Source organism: Hylobates moloch, unplaced genomic scaffold (assembly GCF_009828535.3).
Source record: "Hylobates moloch isolate HMO894 unplaced genomic scaffold, HMol_V3 SCAFFOLD_7, whole genome shotgun sequence".
Taxonomy (NCBI): Eukaryota; Metazoa; Chordata; class Mammalia; order Primates; family Hylobatidae; genus Hylobates; species Hylobates moloch.
This window is the reverse complement of record NW_026652282.1, coordinates 47,839,045-47,862,614: the sequence shown is the minus strand read 5'-3', so window position 1 is coordinate 47,862,614 and position 23,570 is coordinate 47,839,045. Positions and strand designations below refer to the sequence as shown.

The window sequence follows — 23,570 nt, the reverse complement described above, 5'->3', positions numbered from 1 at the left end:
ATTCCATATTATTGTATAGTAACTATGTTTTGTCTGGATTTATGCATTAGGATGCCAGTTACTGTTCCAACTTACTGGGACTGTACAAACGTTAGTTAAATTAGATACATTTTGTTGAATCTTAAGTGTACAAAAAAACTATTTGCTGAAATATTTGCTCTCAATGTTTAAACAGTGATTATGTTAAAGAGCTAATTAGCTAATCTATAATTAGAAGCTAGTCTAATTTATCCAGGAAAAAATTTCTCAGTATGGGTTGATTAGAATGATGAAATAGTTTGAAATAGTTTAGGGAAGTGGAGGAATATAAGTAGAGTCACAGTATGCAGAAGAGCCTAATTTATACAGAGGAGCTGTATAAATATAGCTCCTAGAGGAGCTACAGTTTAGTGTGGCTTCAAACAGAGAGATAAGGCTGGATAATCAGGTACAGGCCAATTCATTGAGAACATTATTTGCCATCTGAAGGACCTTAATCTTATAGAAGATGAGGAGCCATCATATAGGGTTTAAACTGGGTAAGGAAATTATCAGTTTTGCTAGATTTGCATTCTAAGATCACTCTGCTATCACTAGTGGCAGTGCATAGAGGATGGATTAGGTAAATGTAAAATTATTTTCCAGTAGAATTGGTATTTGCCCTATTAAGAGCTTAAACACTTTTCTGCTGGAAGCCAATGTTGCAGCTGCTGAATACTAATTCCTTGAAGGGATAGTTGAAATAGTCTAGAAAAAAGAGATGAGAGACAGACAGACAGACTACACAATAAGTTAATGCTTGAGTCATTGATTTATCTTCTTGTAGAATGGTAGTACCTCTTCTTTTAAGTAGTAGTTTTACAATTAGGACTGGAAGCTCGATAGTAGTGTCTTCCATTGAAAAATAACTCAAACAAAAGTACATATAACAGAGCTAACTTTTTCAAATGAAAAATCTTCATGTATAAGGTGTACTTGATGTATTGTTAAATTTTATTTATCTTTGGTAATAATGTTAATAATAGGATTGATACAGACATTCAGTAACATAGATATTCTACCAGGTTTGCAAGGTAACCAAAACTATCATGTTTTCTGAATAGTAACAAATTGTATCTTTAGCTTGAATTTTACTGTTATCATAGCAAGTTTTATGTCTGTACTGTTTACAGCCTGTATCCCAACCAGTTGGAGTTGAACAACAAGCAGCTCTTCTAAAACCAGATTTAGTTCGAAGGTAAGTATCTTCAAATTAATACTATGAGAACAATGAGGATATGCTGAAGTTTGTGTACCCATTAGGTGCTTAGTGCATCCTGACTAGAGAAGCTTCTGTATTCTTGTACTTGTGTGGATGTTTAATAAAGACGATAGATTTTTTTTTTGCTTTTTTATGTCAGTAGGGATCATATGGATAGTGAAATTAATTGATCATTTTCTTATTGTGTTTATTTATACCATTCTGTTCTAGGAAAAGCTGGTAAGGGTTAAGGAAGGAAGAAACAATAGAGTTTAGAGTAGAATTCTAGCTAATCTAAAGAAATAAATTACAACTAGATATTTAATTGTATTATTATTTAGTACTTGAAAACTAGTATTTTTCTGTAAAAATATAGATTGGATAGTCTTTATTGTTCTATCTTCAAGTTCATTGATTGTTTCCTTTGTCCTGTTCATTCTACTATTATGCCTATTCAATGAGGTTTTTTTTTTCTGTGATTGTTTAGTTCTATACTTTCTATGTGATTTTTCTTAAAATCTTCTATTTCTTTTATAAGATTTTGGTTTTTTCATTTGCCTCAAGATTATTTGTGATTGCTCATTGAAGCGTTTTGATGATAGCTGCTCTAAAATTGTTGTTAGAGGCCGGGTACAGTGGCTCACACCTGTAATCCTAGCACTTTGGGAGGCTGAGGCAGGCAGATCACTTGAGGTCAGGAGTTCAAGACCTGCCTGGCAAACATGGTGAAACCCTGCCTCTACTAAAAATACAAAATTTAGCCGGGTGTGGTGATGCATGCCTGTAATCCCAGCTACTTGGGAGGCTGGGGCTGGGTATTTGCTTGAATCCAGGAGGCAGAGGTTGCAGTGAGCTGACATCGCACCACTGTATTCCAGCCTGGGTGACAAAGTGAGACTCTGTCTAAATAAATAAATAAAATTCTTGTTAGATAATTCCAATATCTGATTCATCTTATTCTTTTTTTTTTTTTTTTGAGATGGAGTCTCACTCTATTGCCTAGGCTGGAGTGCAGTGGCACGATTTCGCTCACTGCAACCTCCACCTTCTGGGTTCCAGTGATTCTTGTGCCTCAGCCTCCCAAGTAGCTGGGATTACAGGCTCGCACCACCATGCCTGGGTAATTTTTGTATTTTTAGTAGAGACAGGGTTTCACCATGTTGGCCAGGCTGGTTTCGAACTCCTGAGCTCAAATGATCCGCCAGCCTCAGCCTCCCAGAGTGCTGGGATTATAGGCGTGCACCACAGCGCCCAGCCTCATCTTATTCTTGTTAGATGATTTCAATAACTGACTCATCTTGGTGTTGGCATCTGCTGATTACCTTTTTGCGTTCAAGTTATAATTTTTCTAGTTTTTGGTATGACAAAGAAGTTTATTTTCATTTGTCTCCTGGGCATTTGGATATTATGTCAGGTGACTGTAGATCCTATTTAAGTCTTTTTTTTTTTTTTTTTTGAGGTGGAGTCTTACTCTGTTGCCCAGGCTGGAATGCAATGGTGTGATCTTGGCTCACTGCAGCCTCCACCTCCTGAGTTCAAGCGATTCTCCTGCCTCAGACTCCCAAGTAGCTGGGATTACAGGCACATGACACCATGCCTAGCTAACTTATTTTAGTAGATACAGGGTTTCACCATGTTGTCCAGGCTCGTCTCAAACTCTTGACCTCAGGTGATCCGCCCACCTCAGCCTCTCAAAGTGCTGGGATTACAGGCGTGACCCACCATACCCGGCCTATTGAAATCTTCTATGTTAGCAAGCAGTCACCCTTGTTTAGATGCATAGGTTCTGGCCTGCTTTTGTGGGCCGTGATTCTGATGACAGTTTAATTTTCAAAATTCTTACAGTGCTGCTATTCTGGTTTGTTTTGTTCACCTGGAACCCCTGGCCCCCACTGCTGGGCCAAGAGGTGGAGAGTGCTTCCCTAGGCCTGCTCCCCCAGGTCTGCTCTACAGGCTATACTCTACTTACTGGTGGGGACCCTACCAGTGCCACTGGGGAAGGACAGGGTCTACTTAAGTCCTCTTCTGTTGCTGGGTTGGGGATCAGGAGATACTGGGCTTGGGCTGCCTTTGCCTCTGGACTGGGAATTAGGAGACACTGCCTGTACTGCCTTTATTCACTGGGTGGGTAATTGGAAGATACCAAGCTGCTATGATGTTACTCAAGTCCTGGGGGTCCCCAGCCAGTCCACTTTCATCTTTTCACTCTTCTGTGCCCTCCTGTCATTGTCTACTACATTATTTCTAGAACTTTTAGCTGTACTTAGAGGGGAGGAGCAGGGAGAGTTGAGTTTCTGCTATCTTGTCCCAAACCCTAAACTGGTGTGTTAAGTAACTTTGGAATGTGAATGATATAGCCCATTGGCTAAAATTATATTCCTTTTATCCTCTGATTACTTGTTACTGCCATTTCTCTGTGTATGTAAAAAACTCTTAAGGGCAGTATTAATGTATTCTTCCACTACTTATATTTATGCAAATTCTTTGTCATATGGACATAAAAAATTTAGGAGTTATTTTTATCTCTTGTACATCTGTATATAGATGCTTCATGAGTAGTTTTTAGGAGAAATAACTTGCTTAAATTAACTTGAAAGATATCTATTTTAAAGAGATGTCTGAGACTTAGAGCTTGTCATTTAAATTCCAAGCGTGTTTATTGAAATTTTTGTATTTGTTGAAATATGTTTGAGTTTAAAGAAAAACCTGAAAAATGCCTTTGACGCAGATAAACTAAAAGGTAGCCTCCCCTTTCATAATAATATTGATGTAGACCTGTAAAATGTAACTTATTAGAATTAATAATGTTGAGCTATTTTTACATCATTCATTTTCATATCTTGTTCTGCCTCCTGCAGAACACTATTCTTGTCTCCCATACCTGGTCTACCCTGTTGAGTTCATTACATAAACAAGTATATTTTGAGTGATAATTTGTTTTGGTTTTAGAAGTTTTATTTGAAGATATTAATAAAGTAACCCCTAAACAAACAAGATAAAACTGATCAAGAGCACCCTATAATAAAAGGCTCCGCAGAGGTCTGTCACTGGCAATGTTTTTCTTTCATTCTCATCACTGTGAGATGTTTGCTAAATAAATACAATGTGATCTTGATTTTTCAGCTTTTTAAAAAAGCTTTATTGAAATATAATTCACATACCATATAATTCACCCATTTAAAGTGTGTAATTTAATGGCTTTTAGTATATTCACAGAGTTGTACAGTCATAACTTTTTAAAAAGATTGTAGTATTAATTTTTCTTAAACTCATTATTTATGGTTTTATAATTGGAAGTTTTTCTTAGAATTTTACTGTCAAGACTGGAATGAGTTACTTTTTTAAAAATATTACTAGCTTGAATCAAGATGTGGCAACTACAAAGGAAAACATCAGTAGCCCTGATAACCCAAGTGGAAATGGCAAACAGGATCGGATCAAACAGAGAAGAGCTTCCTGTCCCCGACCAGAGAAGGGGACTAAATTTCAGCTTACTGTCCTTCAGGTCAGTTTGTAAATATGGTTTGGTTAAGAGTACATATAGAGGTCTGGAGGGTCAGAGAGGGGCAGTGCTGCAGAAGTGAGTTGTAGAATATTGTGAAACCCTCTCTAAACTAACCTTTTCTCCGTTACAGACTTTCCAATGTGAGTATTATGTGTTCGTTGTTAAACTTAGGAAATATAAGAAAGAAAATAAAATCTACTTGTAACCATCATTCAGAGATAGCTCCTATTAATGTTTTAGTTTGTTTTTCTCTCTTTTTCCTGTATGTACATGTAGTGTTTTACATTATTAAGGTTGTAATAGTACTAGTAATCACAGCAAAAATCTATTGAGTTCTTTTGTGGTAGGCACCCTAAATGTTATCCATGCATTTTACCATTTAATCCTTCAATAACCCTGTATGATAGGTCGTAGTATATACTCATCTTTACAAATGAAGATATTAAAGATCAGAGGAGTGGGCCAGGCGCAGTGGCTCACGCCTGTAATCCCAGCACTTTGGGAGGCCGAGGCTGGTGGATCATCTGAGGTCAGGAGTTCAAGACCAGCCTGACCAATATGATAAAACCCCATCTCTATTAAAAATACAAAAATTAGCCAGGCATGGTGGTGCATGCCTGTAATCCCAGCTACTTGGGAGGCTGAGACAGGAGAATCGCTTGAACCCAGGAGGCAGACGTTACGGTGAACTGAGATCGCACCATTGCACTCCAGCCTGGTCAACAAGAACAAAACTCCGTCTGAAAAAAAAAAAAAATCAGAGGAGCGAAGTAATTTGCCTAAGATCACTCAACTAGCAAGTGATAATGTCAGATCTGAACCTAGATCAGACTTTAAAGCCCGTATCTCTAACCAATATAATGTACGTTCGGCCAGGCACGGTGGCTCGCGCTTGTAATCCCAGCACTTTGGGAGGCCAAGGCGGGTGGATCACGAGGTCAGGAGATCGAGACCACGGTGAAACCCCGTCTCTACTAAAAATACAAAAAAGTAGCCAGGCGGGGTGGCGGGCGCCTGTAGTCCCAGCTACTCGGAGAGGCTGAGGCAGGAGAATGGCGTGAACCCGGGAGGCGGAGCTCGCAGTGAGCAGATTTAGACCCACTGCACTCCAGCCTGGGTGACAGAGCGAGACTCCGACTCAAAAAAAAAAAAAAAAAAAATAATGTATGTTTTAGTTGGCTGCTTAAACCTATATATAATTTTATATCCTGCATTTTTAAAAACCTAATATATCATGTATGCTTTCCTGTATCATTAATTTTTCAATAACATGACATTTTAAATGGCTACATTAGATAGCTGCTTATACAGAGAAATAACTTAATCATTCCCTATGTTCTTGGTTTATGTTCTTTCTTTCCATTTTTTTCCCAGTCTGTCTTTTTTCTAACTTGCTGTCTTTTACTCTTTTCGTCTGTCTGTATATCTTTGCAGCAAAATCCTTGAACATAAATCTTTGTATCTATCCCTGATTATTTCCTTATTAGATCCATAGGAGTCGGATTCATGGGTCAGAATATGAAGATTTTTAAAGTTTCTAGATACATGTTGCTAGATTTCTGTCCATAAAGATTGGTCCAGTTTATATTTCCATTTGCAGTGCCTCTTCTTTTGCTTAGAGTCAATTTATAGATTAAGATAATTTTGGAAATGAATTATTAAATTTAAATCTTTGCATTGCAGATAGCTCTAGTGACTATTATAACTTTTTTGCTTTCTTATAAAAGTTGTATTGTTTTCTTTACCACAGGATCACATTTATAACTTATTTTTTACTGAGTAACTTGAACCTGTTAGTTTAGTCACAGAATGGCTGTTTAGATGGTATTCCACCAAGGGAAAACATAGTCTTTTTACATTCTGAACTATTTAAGCCATTTTCCACATATATTGTATGTGAACTAGTGTAGATGTTCCCTGCACAATTTGCAAAAAGAAGACAGTGACTGACTCTTAAACCAGTGAAATGTTTGTACTCAGGTATCAACCTCTGGAGATAACATGGTAGAGTGTCAGCTGGAGACACACAACAACAAGATGGTCACCTTCAAGTTTGATGTTGATGGTGATGCGCCAGAGGATATTGCAGACTATATGGTAAGTACAGTAAGACCAAATTATCTTCCCTTCAGCATTCTGTCTTTTTTCCCCTATAATTCTGTCTCCATTTATTTTGAGCCATTGTTTTTTAGAGTACGATTAGTTTTAAAAATTTGTACAGAGGTAAATTGGGTTATCATCAAGTGTAAGTCACTGCATCTCCTCCGGTTTCAGTATATTTATCTGGAAAATATGCGGAGGTTTCATTTAGAGATAATATAGATAAATGGCTCTTATCTCTGACTGCATGTGAAAATCACCTGACAAGCTTTTTAAAAACAGTTGTATTGCCTGGTCCCTTGATTAAATCAGAATATTTGGAGGGGAGGCCCAAGCATCAATAGTTTGTAAAGCTCCCCAGGTAATTCTTTTTTTTTTTTAGTTTATTTTTTGCTGGGCACGGTGGCTCATGCCTGTAATCCCAGCACTTTGGGAAGCCTAGGAAGGAGGATCACTTGAGCCCAGGAGTTCAAGACTAGCCTAGGCAATGTAGACCTTGTCTTCACAAAAAATTAAAAAATGCCAGATGTGGTGGCCACACTTGTAATCCCAGCACTTTGGGAGGCTGAGGGAGGAGGATTGCTTGAGCCCAGGAGATTGAGGCTGTAGTGAGCTATGATCATGCCACTGCATTCCAGCCTGGGCAGCAGAGCAAGACCCTGTCTCAAAAAAAGTTATCTTTTATTATTTTTATTTTTTATAACAGGCTTTGAAAAAGCTAAACCCCCAGGTAATTTTTTTCTTTTTTTTTTTTTTAATTTTTGTGGCTATATAGAAAGTTTATATATTTATGAGGTACATGAGATATTTCGATGTAGGTATACAATGTGTAAGAATGACATAAGGGTAAATGGGGTATCCCTCCCCTTGTAATTCTAATGTGTTAGCCACTCATCTGATGTCTTGCGTGTTATTGTTTCATTTAGTTTTTAATATTTTCTTTGAATTGTTAGGCTTAAGTTAGTATTTCTTCCCCCCTTATTTTATTTATTTATTATTATTTTCTAGGTTACTTTTGCATCTTCCCCTTTTTTGATGGGGATAGGACTAGGATGGCAGGAAGAGTGCATATAATGCTTTTTGTTTCTGCCAGCTTTCTTTGTGTATGCATTTCTAGCCAAGCAGAATTAAACATTTTAAAAGTTAATTATTTCATCAGTTCTGTTCTTGTTTAACGTAATATTTTCTGAACTGTCTCTTCTTTCATTCTTTTCAGGAATGTTTAACCTAATTAGTGGTCTTCCGAGCTATCTTTTTTTTTTTTTTGAGACAGAGTCTCGCTCTGTTGCCCAGGCTGGAGTGCAGTGGTGTGATCTTGGCTCACTGCAGCCTCCGCCTCCTGGGATCAAGCGATTATCCTGTCTCAGCCTCCCAAGTAGCTGGGATTACAGGCGCATGCCACCATGCCCAGCTAATTTTTGTATTTTTAACAGAGATGGCATTTCACCATGTTGACCAGGCTGGTCTCGAACTCCTGACCTCAGGTGATCTACCCACTTCAGCCTCCCAAAGTGCTGGGATTATAGGCATGAGCCACTGTGCCCAGCCTTCCGAGCTATTCTTTATTTTCTTTGGAGATGTTTCATTTTGTGGTTTGTGATTTAAAAGCTTTTGGGTTTGGACTTCTTAGTTTTAAACATTGCCTCAGTTATGTTCTTCAAATAACCAATTTATAGAATGACATATTTTTTTAAATGCTGGTTCCTTCTCTGGTAGGTAGTGCCAATCTGAGAAATGTCAGTAGTCTCAAAATAGAATAATTTAATGTATTTTTTGGCATTTTATTGCTGGTCTTTGTGAATTCTATTGTGACACTTGGATTTAGATACTTAATTTTAATTTTATTCTTCTTTTTCTTTTTCTTTTCTTTTCTTTTTTTTTTTTTTTTTTTTATAAAGTGTTTTCTATTTCTGTATTTTTTTTTTTTTTACCCAGCTGTAGTGCAATGGCATGATCTCAGCTCGCTGTAACCTCCGCCTCCCGGGCTCAAGCAATTCTCCTGCCTCAGCCTATCAAGTAGCTGGGATTACAGGCACCCGCCATCACACCCAGTTAATTTTGTATTTTTAGTAGAGACAGGGTTTCACCATGTTGGTCAGTCTGGTCTTGAATTCCTGACCTCAGGTGATCCACCCACCTCAGCCTCCCAAAGTTCTGGGATTACAGGCATGAGCCACCGTGCCTGGCCCAATTTTCTTTCTTTATGTGGTAGTCACTATTTATATAATATTATAACTTTGAAGAAACTGAATTCATTCTCATGAATAGACTTACTTTTACTTTTGGGCAGGTTGAAGATAACTTTGTGCTGGAAAGTGAGAAAGAAAAATTTGTAGAAGAATTGAGAGCTATTGTAGGTCAAGCCCAGGAGATCCTTCATGTCCACTTTGCCACAGAAAGAGCCATTGGAGTTGATTCTATTACTGTGGACTCCAGTAGTAGCCAGGTGAGAACAATCGTTTAGCAAACAGATCTTCTCAGATATGAATCAGGAACTTTTTAATTTATCTATTCATTTTTAATTCAGACAGGGTCATCTGAACAAGTACAGATAAATTCTACATCTACTCAAACCAGCAGTAAGTATATTTAGTAAAATTTACCATTTGGTTTTTGAAGCAAGACATTTGAAAACTTTTAACACACCTTCATTAGGAAAGATGTTAGCCAATAAATTAATTTGGTAACTTATTAGTGTAGTTTTTCTCACACTTTGAAAGGCCCAGAGGTAATAATCCATCCCCTGACTTTTCCCCAAGTGTTGGTTCTTTATCTGATTGATTTATTTTTGAGTTATTGGGTGGTCATGTTACCAGAAAAGCAGTCACAGTACTGATGACCTTAAATGGCACAACTGTTTGAAACTTAACTAGTAAGTTATTTTTTTCTGATTTGAGATGGATAGAAACTTTTTAATAAAAGTCATCATTTTCTAAGTTTGCCTCATGTTTCGATAGTCATTCATATCTTGATTTTATTCTACTAACAATGAATGATGTGCTTGTACTTGCGCTGGTCACTGATAACTTTTAGTAAATCAGATACCAGATAAACTTCCAGAAACGAAAACTAGGGTCTTCTGTTTTCTTTTCTGATGACTTCATCTTTCCATTCTTCTCAGTTCTGGTCATGGGTATATTAAAGAGTGTCTGGGAGGGGGATAAGAGCCATAGACAAATGAGCACCCCTGAAGAAATTACAGGAATGTAAAGAAGCAAAAGGTGGTGTGAGAGTAATAGAACCGGATACCATTATCCTGAAATTTAGTTTGACTGTGTTAGGATGCAGAGTCCTCCTATATCTTATTTTTCTAGTTAGCCAAGATATGAGTAGGTTTCTGACTAACAAAGTTGGGTAAAGTTGAAAAGAGAATTACTTACTTGAGTACATTTACAAAGTAGCAGTTAAGATGTAGGGGTTTATTTTACTTTATTTTAAAAAATGTCATACAGTAAAACTGATTTTCTTTTGGTGTACACTTCTGTAAATTTTAATACATGTATAGATTTATATAAGCACTATCATAATTAGGATACAGAATAGGAGACACAGGTTTTAATGAGAAAAGTGCTGTCAGTTTTTTCAAAGAGTACCCTGTTTCTAATTGCTATTCATGGAATATTTGTTTCAGTAGAATCTAAAATCTTTCTCTAAAGATACTGTGTGCTTAGTACTTTAGACTTTTGGTCAGTATTAAGAGGGCTGGTCTTATCAGTTACATGTATTCTAGTACTATTAGAAATGGAGATACAAGACAAATTGTTTAACCTGGCTTCTTCAGTCAATAAGGTAAATAAATTGAAAATCGCTTAGCATATTATTTTTTGCTAATTATTTCTGCAGATGAATCTGCACCTCAGTCATCCCCAGTTGGTCGGTGGCGATTCTGTATCAATCAGACGATAAGAAACCGTGAGACTCAGTCTCCTCCTTCTCTTCAGCATTCCATGTCTGCTGTTCCTGGCCTACATCCACTTCCTAGTAAGCTTTTCTTCTCTGCCAGCTTTGTCCAGACTTAAAGGATGGGATGCAAAATACATATGATATCTTTAACTGGTTTCCATGGGAATGTTATGCTTATGAGAATTTTCATAAGCTTTTTTGAAGACATTAATATTAGGATACAACTTAAGCCGTTTCCTATTTAATATTTATGAGAAAAAAGGAAAACATTTTCCTTGACAGGTTGAATTCTGTGTTTTGAGTCTTATTTACAAGAGTACTTTCACACAGGTTCTCATTTGCCCCTTTCTCCTCCTGTTCCTTTTGACTTAGGGTACTAGTCTATGCTTTGTACTCGTCAGTACGTGCTTAGCCATTCTTTATTATTGTTCCAGGTCCAAAAAACACAAGTAATAAGGAAATATCACGGGACACATTGCTCACTATAGAAAATAATCCATGCCACCGTGCACTTTTCACCTCCAAATCAGAACACGAGGATGTGGTTGATGGTAAGATTTCTGAATGTGCTAGTGTAGAAACCAAGCAGCCAGCTATACTTTATCAAGTGGAAGATAACAGGCAGATAATGGCACCAGTTACTAATAGTTCCAGTTACTCTACTACTTCAGTTCGTGCAGTTCCAGCTGAATGTGAGGGACTCACCGAACAAGCAAGCATATTCATACCTGTGTATCCATATCACCAAACTGTCAGTCAGGCTGATGCACTTATGTCCCATCCTGGCGAATCAACTCAGTCTTCTGATAACTCTCTTACAACCCTGGCATTTGATCAAAAGCCTCAAACCTTATCAGTACAGCAGCCAGCTATGGATGCAGAGTTTATTTCCCAAGAAGGAGAAACTACAGTGAACACTGAAGCAAGTTCTCCTAAGACAGTCATTCCCACTCAGACCCCTGGCCTTGAACCAACTACCCTTCAACCCACTACTGTCCTGGAATCAGATGGAGAAAGACCTCCAAAACTGGAGTTTGCAGACAACCGAATTAAAACTCTGGATGAAAAATTAAGAAACTTGCTCTATCAGGAGCACAGCATCTCTAGCATCTATCCCGAGAGTCAGAAGGATACCCAAAGCATAGACTCTCCATTTTCTTCCTCTGCTGAAGATACCCTCTCCTGTCCAGTGACAGAAGTCATAGCCATCAGTCACTGTGGAATTAAAGATAGCCCTGTACAATCCCCTAATTTCCAACAGACAGGCTCTAAGCTTCTGTCCAATGTGGCTGCAAGTCAGCCTGCTAATATATCAGTGTTCAAAAGGGACCTGAATGTGATAACTTCTGTACCCAGCGAATTGTGTTTACATGTAAGTATCATTCTTTCTAACCAATTCCTTACTCTTTGCTTATTGTTTTAAAGAAATGCCTTCTCTTCTAAAATTCTGTCCTTTGAGATGAAATGGTCTATGTCACAAGATTCTGAGGTCACAGGTATTTAAGAAGGCTATGACTTAGGCTGCAGGTGTTCAGAACCTCTCAGTAGAGATGACAAACTATCTTTGGTAAGAGAGCCCTCTGGTGAATTAGCTAAGAACTTGCAAGCAGTGTCTATATTTGTATTAATGACAGAATGAAAACTGACTCATGGATTGTTTTAGTGGGTAGGAAGAACTTTTAGATTTTCATTTAAAATGCCGGTTATCAGTTTCCTTCTTTAAAAAAAAAAGTTATGGTTTTTAATTTAATCATGTTGGGGGGATTTAATTTGACAAAAAAAGAGAAGAAAAGAAAGTAAAAATCATCATTAATACCATGACTTTTTTTTTTTTTTTTTTTAAACCCTAGACGGAGTCTTGCTCTGTCGCCCAGGCTGGAGTGCAGTGGCGCGATCTCGGTCTGCCTCCCGGGTTCAAGTAATTCTCCTGCCTCAGCCTCCTGAGTAGCTGGGATTGCAGGCACGTGCCACCACTCCCGGCTAATAATTGTATTAATAGAGACGGGGTTTTACCATGTTGGCCAGGTTGGTCTTGAACTCTTGACCTCGTGATCCACCCGCCTTGGCCTCCAAAGTGCTGGGGTTACAGGCGTGAGCCACTGTGCCTGGCCTGACTTATTTTTTGAGTTATATAATGTAGGAACTTTAATTTTCCTTTTCTGCCCCTTCAAATCACAGAAGTAACCACTAATAATTCGATGCTTATTCTTCTTAACTTTTCTTAAGCTTATACAGATCTATTTACATCCATATAACATTTTATTCATAAAAATACTGTGCTGTATACATACTGGTCTGCAACTTAATTTTTTCATTTTACAGTAGATCATGGACATCTTTCTAAATCTTTATTGCTGTATCTTTTTGTCATTTTTGTTATTATATGAGTAATAATATATACTTGTACATAGTGTATATGTACTATGTACAAGTAAAATCCACCCCATCCCCAAACCTGTAGACACAGCTGTTAACAAATCTTTCCAGACATGATTTTAATTAATATACAAATATTTATAAAGACATACTTTTTATATATGATATATTGTATCTTTATATAGATATAGATACATGTTAATATTTATATACATATACTTATTTACATGTATGCTATTCTGCATTTTTTTCATTTATGGGTATCTATCCATGTCAGTACACATAGTTCCATCTTACTGAACTTTTTGAAACAACTGCATAATATTCCACTGATACGTATAATTTAAAGATTTTTAAAATTTTTTAATTATTTTAAATAATAAATAAATATCATATAATGTGATTCGGATCTTAAGAAATGAACTGTTATTTCTGTCATTTAAACTTTGTTGCTTGAAGGAGACTCTCCCAAGTGTCAAGGTCAAATGGATTCTTTTATTTGTTTCAAGTGTCTGTTGCTATATCTGGATCATACTTAGCTGCCACTGTTTCTGGTGTCGTGGAATTCTTCTTTTTTCCCCTAAAATACTTCTATGAGTAATATTTTCAAATATATTGCATGGGTATCCTATTTGATATTCTTTTGCATGTCCAAAAATGTCTTTATATTGCTTCACACTTGATTGACTAAGTACAGATGGTAGGATCAGAATTTTTTCTTCTCAATTTAGAAGACAGTGTTTTATTGTATTTTATTAGCCTCTCTGATGAGAGTGATGTCAGTTGTCTATCATTCATTTGTAGGTGACCTGGTTTTACTCTAGACCACTGCAATGCTCTTGTACTTTTTACAATGCAGAAATGTTCTGTATCTGCACTATCCAATACAGTAACCATTAACCAGATGTGACTATTGAGCACTTGAAATGTGGCTAGTGCAACTGAGGGCCTGAATTTTTAATTTAATTTAATTTAATTAATTTAAATTTAGACAGCCACATGTGATTAGTGGCTACTGTATTCAGTTAGCACAGGTCTAGTTGCTTTTAGGGAACTATCTTAGAGTTCTGATTATCAGACTCTATCTTGGTATATCAATTTCCCATTCATTTTGTATATCATTTTTGTGGATGTTTTGAATTTGAAGATTTGTGTCTTTTTTCAGCTCCGGTAACTTTATTTTCTTTTTTTTTTTTCTTCCCCTTCATTGTCTTGCTTATTTCCATTTAGAAATTGTAGGAGATATATGGCCTCTTGGATTATTCCCCATGTTTCTTAACAGCTTGCTCTCACTTTTAATTTCATTTTTTAAAACCTTATGTTCTCAGATATGTCTTCAGTTTTTTTTCTTTTTAAATTTCAGATCACTCTCTTGGTATTCAGCTATATCCAGTTAATTTTTCATTTGGCAGTCATGAATTTGATTTTTTAAATCTTTCTTATTCTTGGCTCCATTTTCATAGCAACCTATTTTTGCATATATTTTTCTTCCAAGCTTTTTTCCCAGAAAACTGACAAAATATTAACTCTAAAATATATAAAGAATGCTTACAAATCATTGAGAAAAGATCAGACAACTCAGTGGAAGAATATCCAAAGCATCTGAACGTGCATTTCACAGAAGTGGAAATATAAATGCCTGCTAAACATGTGAAAAGATTTTCAACTTTCTTAGTAATGAGAGAAAGGCAAAATTTTACGGAAGAATAGTTTTTTGCTAATCAGACTAGCAAATATTAAAGAAATTGATGGCCGGGCGTGGTAATTTTCATTTTATGTTGGTAGGAATAAAATCAGTACAGCCTACTTGGAGGGCAATTTAGCACTATGAAAGTTAGAAATGTATGCATTCCTGTGACTGAGCTATGTCACTCTCAAATTCTACCTGCGAGAAGCATTTGCACATATGAAACAAAGGAACATGTATAAGAATGTTCAGTGTAACATTGTTTGATTCTTGGTAACAGGAAAGGATTCGCAAACAAGTTTAAATATTTGTAAATAGAAATTGAGGGACATTGATACTATGAAGCAATTTAAAAGCATGAAGTAGACCTATAAATATATGTTAGCTATTATCATCTTTATTTTAGCATGGACATATCTCCAGGAAAAATCATCGGGAAAAATATATGCAGAATAATTCAGACAGTATGATGAGGTGTGTGTATGTATGTGTGTGTGTGTGTGTGTGTGTATGCATGTATGTGTATGTGTGTGTGTGTGTGTTTTTGAGACAGGGTCTCACTCCATTACCCAGGCTGGAGTGCAGTGGCATGATCGTGGCTCACTGTAACCTCAACCTCCTGAGTTTAGGTGATCCCCTTGCCTCAGCCTCCCAAGTAGCTGGGACTACAAGTGCATGCTACCATGCTTGGCTGATTTTAAACTTTTTGTAGAGACATGGGCTTGCAATGTTGCCCAGGCTGGTTTTGAACTCCTGGCCTCAAGCAATGCTCCTGCCTTGGTCTCCCAAAGCAGTGGGATTACAGGCATGAGCCACCACACCTGGCCTGTATTTTTAAAAAGGAACACACACACACACGCGCGCGCATATATATGTACATAAATGCACAAAAAAGTTCTGAAAAGATAAATTGATATTAGTGGATATCTTCCAGGGGAGACTGGGAAGGAGGGTTGTTACAGGGATTTTTGTTTTATCTAATGGTTTAGATCTTTTACAGAAAACAGTTATTCATGTTATAAGCCAAAAAATATCTAAGGCAGGTCTCAATCAATTTAGAATTTTATTTTGCCAAGGTTAAGGACATGCCTAGAAAAGAGGAAACATGGAATCACAGATACAGTCTGTGGTCTGTGCCTTTCTCCAAAGATGATTTTGAGGGCTTCAGTATTTAAAGGAGAAAAGCAAGCTGGACGGGACAGAGGGAGGTTATGGTAATCCACATGTTGCAAGAGAAAAGGAGCAGGTAGGAGAATAATCGATTATGTATTCATCTCCCAATTTTGCTCAGTAAATCAGCACTTTACATAAGATAAGGTGAACATAGGGTAGCTACCTCTGGAGATATTTAACCTTTTATTTGTAGCTGTTTGCTTAGGAACGAAATGAAATGCAGTTTCTTGCATGACTCAGCTTTCAGCTTAATTTTTTTTTCTTTTTGGCATAGTGAATTAGGGTCCTGAGTTTTTGTTTTCCTTTCACAATGTATTACTTTTGTAATATTTTTTAAATGAAAACATTCTTATTGAAACAGTGTTAAAAAGAAAACAGCTTTTGAACCCCACAAACCAGTTTCAAAATCTTGCTTTGCCATTTACTATGTAATACTAGGCAAATTATCTACACCCTTTACCCAGCCTTAATTTCCTCATCTGTAAAATCGAGATAATAGTACCTACTTAAAAGGCTACTGGATGCCTTTGGTATATTCTCTTTATTGTTTATTCATCTTATTTCATATTCTTTGTGCTCTATAAATGTGGAAACTTGTCTTGTGATTTCTTAGAATTTTAACTCTTTTACAGAGTTCAATCCAGTGACGTTAAATATATTCACAAGGTTGTGTATCCATCACCATTATCTAGTTCCAGAACTGTTTCATCACCCCAAAAAAAGAAACTTCATACCCATTAAGCAGTCATTATTCATTCTCCCTTCCCCCTTGCCCCTTGCAACCACTAATCTGCTTTCTGTCAGTATAGATTTGCTTATGCTAGATATTTCATATAAATGGAACCATACAGTATATGGCCTTTGTGTCTGGTTTCTTTCACTTAGCATAATGTTTCAAGGTTCATATTCCATTTTATGGCTATACTGCATTTTGTTTATCCATTCATTGGTTTATGGACATTTAGGTTGTTTCTACCTTTTGGCTGTTGTGAATAGTGCTGCTACGAACATTCATATAAAGTATTCATATGAGTTCCTGTTTTCAGTTCTCTGGGGCATATGGTAATTCTACATTTAACTTTTTGAAGAACCACCAAACTCTTTTCTCAAGCAACCACACCATTTTACATTCCCACCAGCACAATGTGAGGGTTCCGATTTGTCCACATATTTACCAACACTTGTTTTCCAATTTTTTGATCATAGCCATCCTGGTAAGTATAAAGTGGTATCTTATTGTGGTCTTGATTTGCATTTGCTTAATGGCTAGTGGTGTTGAGAATCTTTTCGTGTGCTTGTTGGCCATCTGTATATCTTCTTTGGAGAAATGTCTATTCGAGTCCTTTGCCTAGTTTTTAAATGGGTTGTTGTTTGTGTTGTTGAGTTGTAAGAATTCTTTTTTTTTTTTTTTTTTTTTTTTTGAGACGGAGTCTCACTCTTTCGCCCAGGCCGGACTGCAGTGGCGCTATCTTGGCTCACTGCAAGCTCTGCCTCCCGGGTTCACGCCATTCTCCTGCCTCAGCCTCCCGAGTACCTGGGACTACAGGTGCCCACCACTGCGCCCGGCTAATTTTTTTTTGTATTTTTAGTAGAGACGGGGATTTCACCGTGTTAGCCAGGATGGTCTTGATCTCCCGACCTCGTGATCCGCCTGCCTCGGCCTCCCAAAGTGCTGGAATTACAGGTGTGAGCCACCACACCCGGCCGTAAGAATTCTTTATATGTGTGGCTGGGCATGGTGGCTCAAGCCTATAATCCCAGAATTTTGGGAAGCCAAGGCAGTAAGATCGCTTGAGGCCAGGAGTTCAAGACCAGTCTGGTCAACATAGTGAGACCCCCATCTCTATAAAATAAAAAAAATTTGTATATTCTGGATGCTATGTCTTTATTAAATATTTTATTTGTGACTATTTTCTCCCATTCTGTAGGGTTGTCTTTTCACTCTCTTGATGGTATCCTTTAACGCACAAAAGTTCTTAATTTTGTTGAAGTCTGATTACCTACTTTTTCTTGTATTGCTTTGTTAGCTCTTATAATTAGGTCTTTGATATATGTTGAGTTAATTTTTGTATATGTATGAGACAAGGGTCCAGCTTCATTCTTTTGCATTTGGATATCCAGTTGTTCAGCACCATTTGGTGAAGAAACTATTCTTTCCCCCATTTAATGGTCTTGGCACTCTTGTAAAAAATCAGCTGACTATAGATGTATGGATTTATTTCTGGACTAATTCAATTCATCAATCCCAATATCTATCCTTATGCCAGTAGCAAAAGGACAGTGTTTTGATTACTGTAGTTTTATAGTACATTTGGAAATCAGGAAATGTGAGTCGTCCAACTTCGTTCTTTTTAAATATTTTTTGGCTATTCAGAGTCCCCTGTGATTCCATATGAATTTTAGTACAAGCTTTTCTTTTTTTTTTTTTTTTTGAGATGGAGTCTCGCTCTGTCGCCCAGGCTGGAGTGCAGTGGTGCAATCTCGGCTCACTGCAAGCTCCGCCTCCCGGGTTCACGCCATTCTCCTGCCTCAGCCTCCTGAGTAGCTGGGACTACAGGCGCCCACCACCACGCCTGGCTAATTTTTTGTATTTTTAGTAGAGACAGGGTTTCACTGTGTTAGCCAGGATGGTCTCGATATCCTGACCTCGTGATCCGCCCACTTCGGCCTCCCAAAGTGCTGGGATTACAGGCGTGAGCCACCGTGCCCGGCCTAAGCTTTTCTATTCCTGTGAAAAAGGCCATTGGGGTTTTGATAGGGATTGCATTGAATCTGTAGGTCACTTTGTGGACTGTTGACAGATTAAGTCTTCCTGTCCATGAACTTTCTATTTATTTCAGTATCCTTGAATTTCTTTCATTAATGTTTTGTAGTTTTCAGTGTATAAGACTTTCACTCCTTGGTTAAATATATTCCTAAGTATTTTCTTATTGTTATTAGAAATGGAATTGTTTTTTTAATTTCTGTTTTGGATTCTTCATTGCTAGTATATAAAAATACAACTGATTTTTATGTGTTGATGTATCCTCCAACTTTACTGAGTTTGTTTATTAGCTCCAATAACTTTTGGTGGATTATTTTGGATGTTCTATATATAAGAGCATGTCAACTATAAATAGAGATAGTTTTATTTCTTCGTTTCCCATTTTTATTTTTCTTATATACAAACTTTTTTTTTTTTGAGATGGAGTCTTACTCTGTTGCCCAGGTTGGAGTGCAATGGGATGATTTCAGCTCACTGCAACCTCCACTTCCCAGGTCCAAGCAATTCTCCTGCCTCAGCCTCCCAAGTAGCTGGGATTACAGGCACTCACCACCACGCCTAGCTAATTTTTATATTTTTGGTAGAGATGAGGTTTCACCATGTTGACCAGGCTGGTCTGGAACTCCTGACCTCAGATGATCCACCCGCCTCAGCCTCCCAAAGTGCTGGGATTACAGGCGTGAGCCACCACGCCCAGCTCTTATCTATAAACTTCTTATGCTTTCCATTTGTTTGTCCTTTTGCTTTTTGTACTGGGATAATTTCTCGATTTTTAAGCGGTTGCATCTCCTATTCAGCTGTTTTTTGTGTCGAGTATTATATTGTTTTAATTTCTAGTAACTGTAGTTCATTCCTTTCTTTATAGATGTAGTATATTCACACATCTCTCTGAATATATTAAAGTCTTATTCTATGTTATTAATGCTATTTCCTTGGCTATTCTGTTTGCCGAGTTTAGTATTTTCTTGTAATGTTAGTTTTCCCTTGGTGTTTAGTGATTCTTAGTTGTGTTCTCTTCTTTTTCACTCATGAGATTCCTTATTCATCTGTCTGTAAGTGTTTTATATAATTACTGTAACCTTCCTTCAGTAATTGTGGGAAAGGTATGACACATGCTCCCTGGCACTGTATTTTGTAACTTATCTCTAATGCTGCCTGGAGGGTGGCCCAGTAGCTAGTCTCCAAAGGTAGGAGGGCTTACCTTTCTTCCTAGATGTTGTCTCCTCCCTACATTGTTGACCTCTCTCTTGGCCACAAAATCTTTTCCTCTTACTGCTCTTATTTGGGGGCACATGCCTCTGCTGCCCTTTGCTTGGTGTGGAGGTGGGGAGGGAAGGGACAGAACTGCCTGCCTGTTCCTTCTTTGTTATCCCAACCAGTTCATTCTTCCATTCAGTAAATATCTCTTTAGCAGTGAATAAGTCAAAACCTCTGTTTTTGTGGAGCTCACATCTAGTAGAAGAAAATGGATACTAAACCTATATATGGTAGTCAGGGAAAGACTTGTATGTGGTGGTGATGGTCATAGGTAGAGATCTATTCAAGGAACCAAAAGGCGGCCAGCAAACAGGAGAGCATTAAGAGATAACATTGAAAGAGACAGAAGATAGATCTGATAGAGTTTTGTAAGCATTCTAGCCTGCCGCTCATCTTTTTGGTTGGTCAGGGTTCTCTCTTGCTGCCCGTATCAGCCACCCAAGTTTGCAGCATTTTGAAACAATTCCTGCATATGTCATGGTCTACTTTTTCCTCTGTCAGTCATATATGCATGTGTCTATGTATATTTTCCTGTTGTCTCTGTAAATTTGGATTGATAAGGAAGGCTAGAACAAATATTTAATTTGCCATCTCGATCTAGTTACTACATATTAAAATTCTTTTCTGTAATTTCAGTGGGACCAATGTAACATTTTCAAAATTGTAATACTGATTTTTTTCTCCTCATGAAACTAATTATTACTAGTTTAAAATGAGACTTCAGAAAATAAAAACTGATTGCTTATAATTTTATTTTTAATATGTCCTGACCTGCCATAAGTTTGTTTTTGTTTTTTTGAAACAAGACTTTTGTTCCTGTTGCCCAGGCTGGAGTGCAATGGTGCGATCTCGGCTCATTGCAACTTCCGCCTCCGGGTTCTAGCTATTCTCCTGCCTCAGCCTCCCAAGTAGCTGGGATTACAGGCATGCACCACCACGACAGGCTAATTTTGTATTTTTAGTAGAGACGGGGTTTCACCATGTTGGCCAGTCTGGTCTCGAACTCCTGACCTCAGGTTATCCACCCACCTCAGCCTCCCAAAATGCTGGCATTACAGGCGTGAGCCACTGCACCCGGCCCTGCCCTAAGTATTAATAATGCTTACCCAAGACATCATACTTACTGCCATGTAGGCTATCTTCCTTCAGGCAAATGCTAAATCCCATTCTTTGTGCTTTTATGTATTTTTTTAATCTTCTAGATTAGTAGTGACCCTTCTCATGTTTCCCAAAGTATTTGTGGTTGTCTGTGCTAACTTTTCATATTAATTATTATAGGGGATTTATCTTTAAAGCACTCATTTAGATACAACAGTTATATCTGGGGCCCTTTTGGGGGGAGTAGGAGGACAAGAAGAGGGGAGTGATTTTATAGCCAGCATAGCCTGATGTTAACAGGAATTTTTAGAGCATGATTTTGAAGTAATTTTGATATCCTTTATAAATTTCCGTATGCTTTCATAAAGTAAGAAACTTGATTTCCTGATACTTCTCTGTAAATCTAAGTGCCTAGATATCTTGTTTTTCCTCTGTTTTTATGTGTTTCAAGCATCTTTAACTGAGTCTCTTAAATAATATAGGCATAAATGAAAATTTCCATGATAATAGCATGGAGTTTTAGTAACCTTTTTAGTAAACTGGCACATATGAAGGAAATTTTAATTTGATTTTCAGTTTTCAAAGTTTGTATAATGATGAAAAATACTCTGGGGTAGAAGATTAATAATCTTCTCTTTTATTTACTAAAGTCTAAATAATATTTTTAAAGAAACAAGAAGGCTTAATTTTTATAAATTGAGTACTTTGGGTTCAGTCTGATATGCTACTATTAATGCAACTATATACATAATACTCTATTTTGGGTTAAAGATTAGTCTATACAAGAAATTCCGATGTTATTATTTTTTTTTTTAAAAAAAAAAAGCTTCACCTTACCTAAATTATTACCACTTTGGTTTTTCTCGGTTGTTTTGTTTTGTTTTGTTTTGTTTTGTTTTGTTTTGTTTTGTTTTGTCTCCATTAGGAGATGTCCTCAGATGCTTCACTTCCAGGGGATCCAGAGGCCTATCCTGCTGCTGTGTCAAGCGGTGGAGCCATTCATCTGCAGACAGGAGGTGGATATTTTGGCCTAAGCTTTACTTGTCCTAGTCTCAAAAATCCTATTAGCAAGAAATCCTGGACTCGCAAATTAAAAAGCTGGGCATACAGGCTACGGCAGTCAACCAGCTTTTTCAAGAGATCAAAAGTCCGTCAAGGTAGTGTGCTTACAGTCAGGGACATAGACTAGGTAACATCACTTTTCATTTACTTATTTTTTTTGTTGTTCATATACAAATCTTGCCACTTTTTCCACATAGCCCATGTATGTGACATGTCCCATTAATGTCATTGCCATTTTATTTTTTCCTTTTGTAACTAATTTGGTTTTCCGGTTATTCATTTCATATAGATACTAAGTCTTGGGATAAATCTTGCAATGTCTGATTTAGACTTAGGGACTTAATACGATGTTGCTTATTACATTAACACCTTTTAATTGTCTAGCAGGAGTTAAGCTTTTTCTACTTTTCTTCATTTTTGATAATGTAAACAAATTTAGTCTTAACAAACAATTTTCTCTTTTTTACTTACAATTTGGCAAAACTTGCAGTGGAAACAGAAGAGATGAGATCAGCAATTGCTCCTGATCCCATTCCTCTGACACGGGAATCCACAGCTGATACTAGGGCTTTGAATAGATGTAAAGCGATGAGTGGATCATTTCAGCGGGGTCGGTTCCAGGTTTGTGTCTTTGATTGAATCCTTATCTACAAGGGCATTATAAAATATAACAGCCACTGGAGATCTTGGTCTGTAGATGATACTTCCATTTTTGTTTTTTGTTTTTGTTTTTGTTTTTGTTTTGAGATGGAGTTTCACTCTTGTTGCCCAGTTGGAGTGCAATGGTGTGCTGTGATCTTAGCTCACTGCAACCTCTGTCTCCTTGGTTCAAGCGATTTTACTGCCTCAGCCTTCCAAGTAGCTGGGATTACAAGTGCCCGCCACCACGCCCGGCTAATTTTTTGTATTTTTAGTAGAAACAGGGTTTCACCATGTTAGCCCGGCTGGTCTTGAACTCCTGACCTCAGGTGATCCGCCTGCCTCGGCCTCCCAAAGTGCTGGGATTACAAGCATGAGCCACCACGCCCGGCCGATGATACTTACTTTAAATATAGATCATTGTCATATTTAATTTGTTCATCTTGCATGCATCCCCTCACCTTTTGAAGCCATCAGTAAAGATGAGTCTAAAGAAATGGAGATTTTAGTAGCTGGTAGAGAGCACAGAAATAGGTTTTCTTTTGGCGGGTGGGTGGGTCCTCTTTTATAAATGTAGTTTCACGTCCTTTAGAATCTCAGCAACTCTAATTGTGGAATTTTGTTTGAGCAATATGATGCCCACTCTCTTTACCCAAGGGGCCTGATTGAAAGTGAATTTGGGGCCGGGCGCGGTGGCTCACGCTTGTAATCCCAGCACTTTGGGAGGCCGAGGCAGGCGGATCACGAGGTCAGGAGATCGAGACCACGGTGAAACCCCGTCTCTACA

General features: G+C 37.5%; 1 protein-coding gene across 1 annotated transcript in view; it reads left to right on the top strand.

The window, feature by feature from the left end:
• WNK3 (WNK lysine deficient protein kinase 3) overlaps positions 1–23,570 on the top strand; it is a 150,942-nt gene that overhangs the window by 98,289 nt on the left and 29,083 nt on the right. Inside the window, exons 11-19 of the mRNA XM_032756198.2 lie at positions 1,152–1,216; positions 4,577–4,724; positions 6,705–6,821; positions 9,115–9,270; positions 9,352–9,403; positions 10,668–10,805; positions 11,162–12,099; positions 22,008–22,239; positions 22,635–22,765. Coding sequence (XP_032612089.1) covers positions 1,152–1,216; positions 4,577–4,724; positions 6,705–6,821; positions 9,115–9,270; positions 9,352–9,403; positions 10,668–10,805; positions 11,162–12,099; positions 22,008–22,239; positions 22,635–22,765 — 1,977 coding nt within the window. The remainder of the gene's footprint in view (positions 1–1,151; positions 1,217–4,576; positions 4,725–6,704; positions 6,822–9,114; positions 9,271–9,351; positions 9,404–10,667; positions 10,806–11,161; positions 12,100–22,007; positions 22,240–22,634; positions 22,766–23,570) is intronic.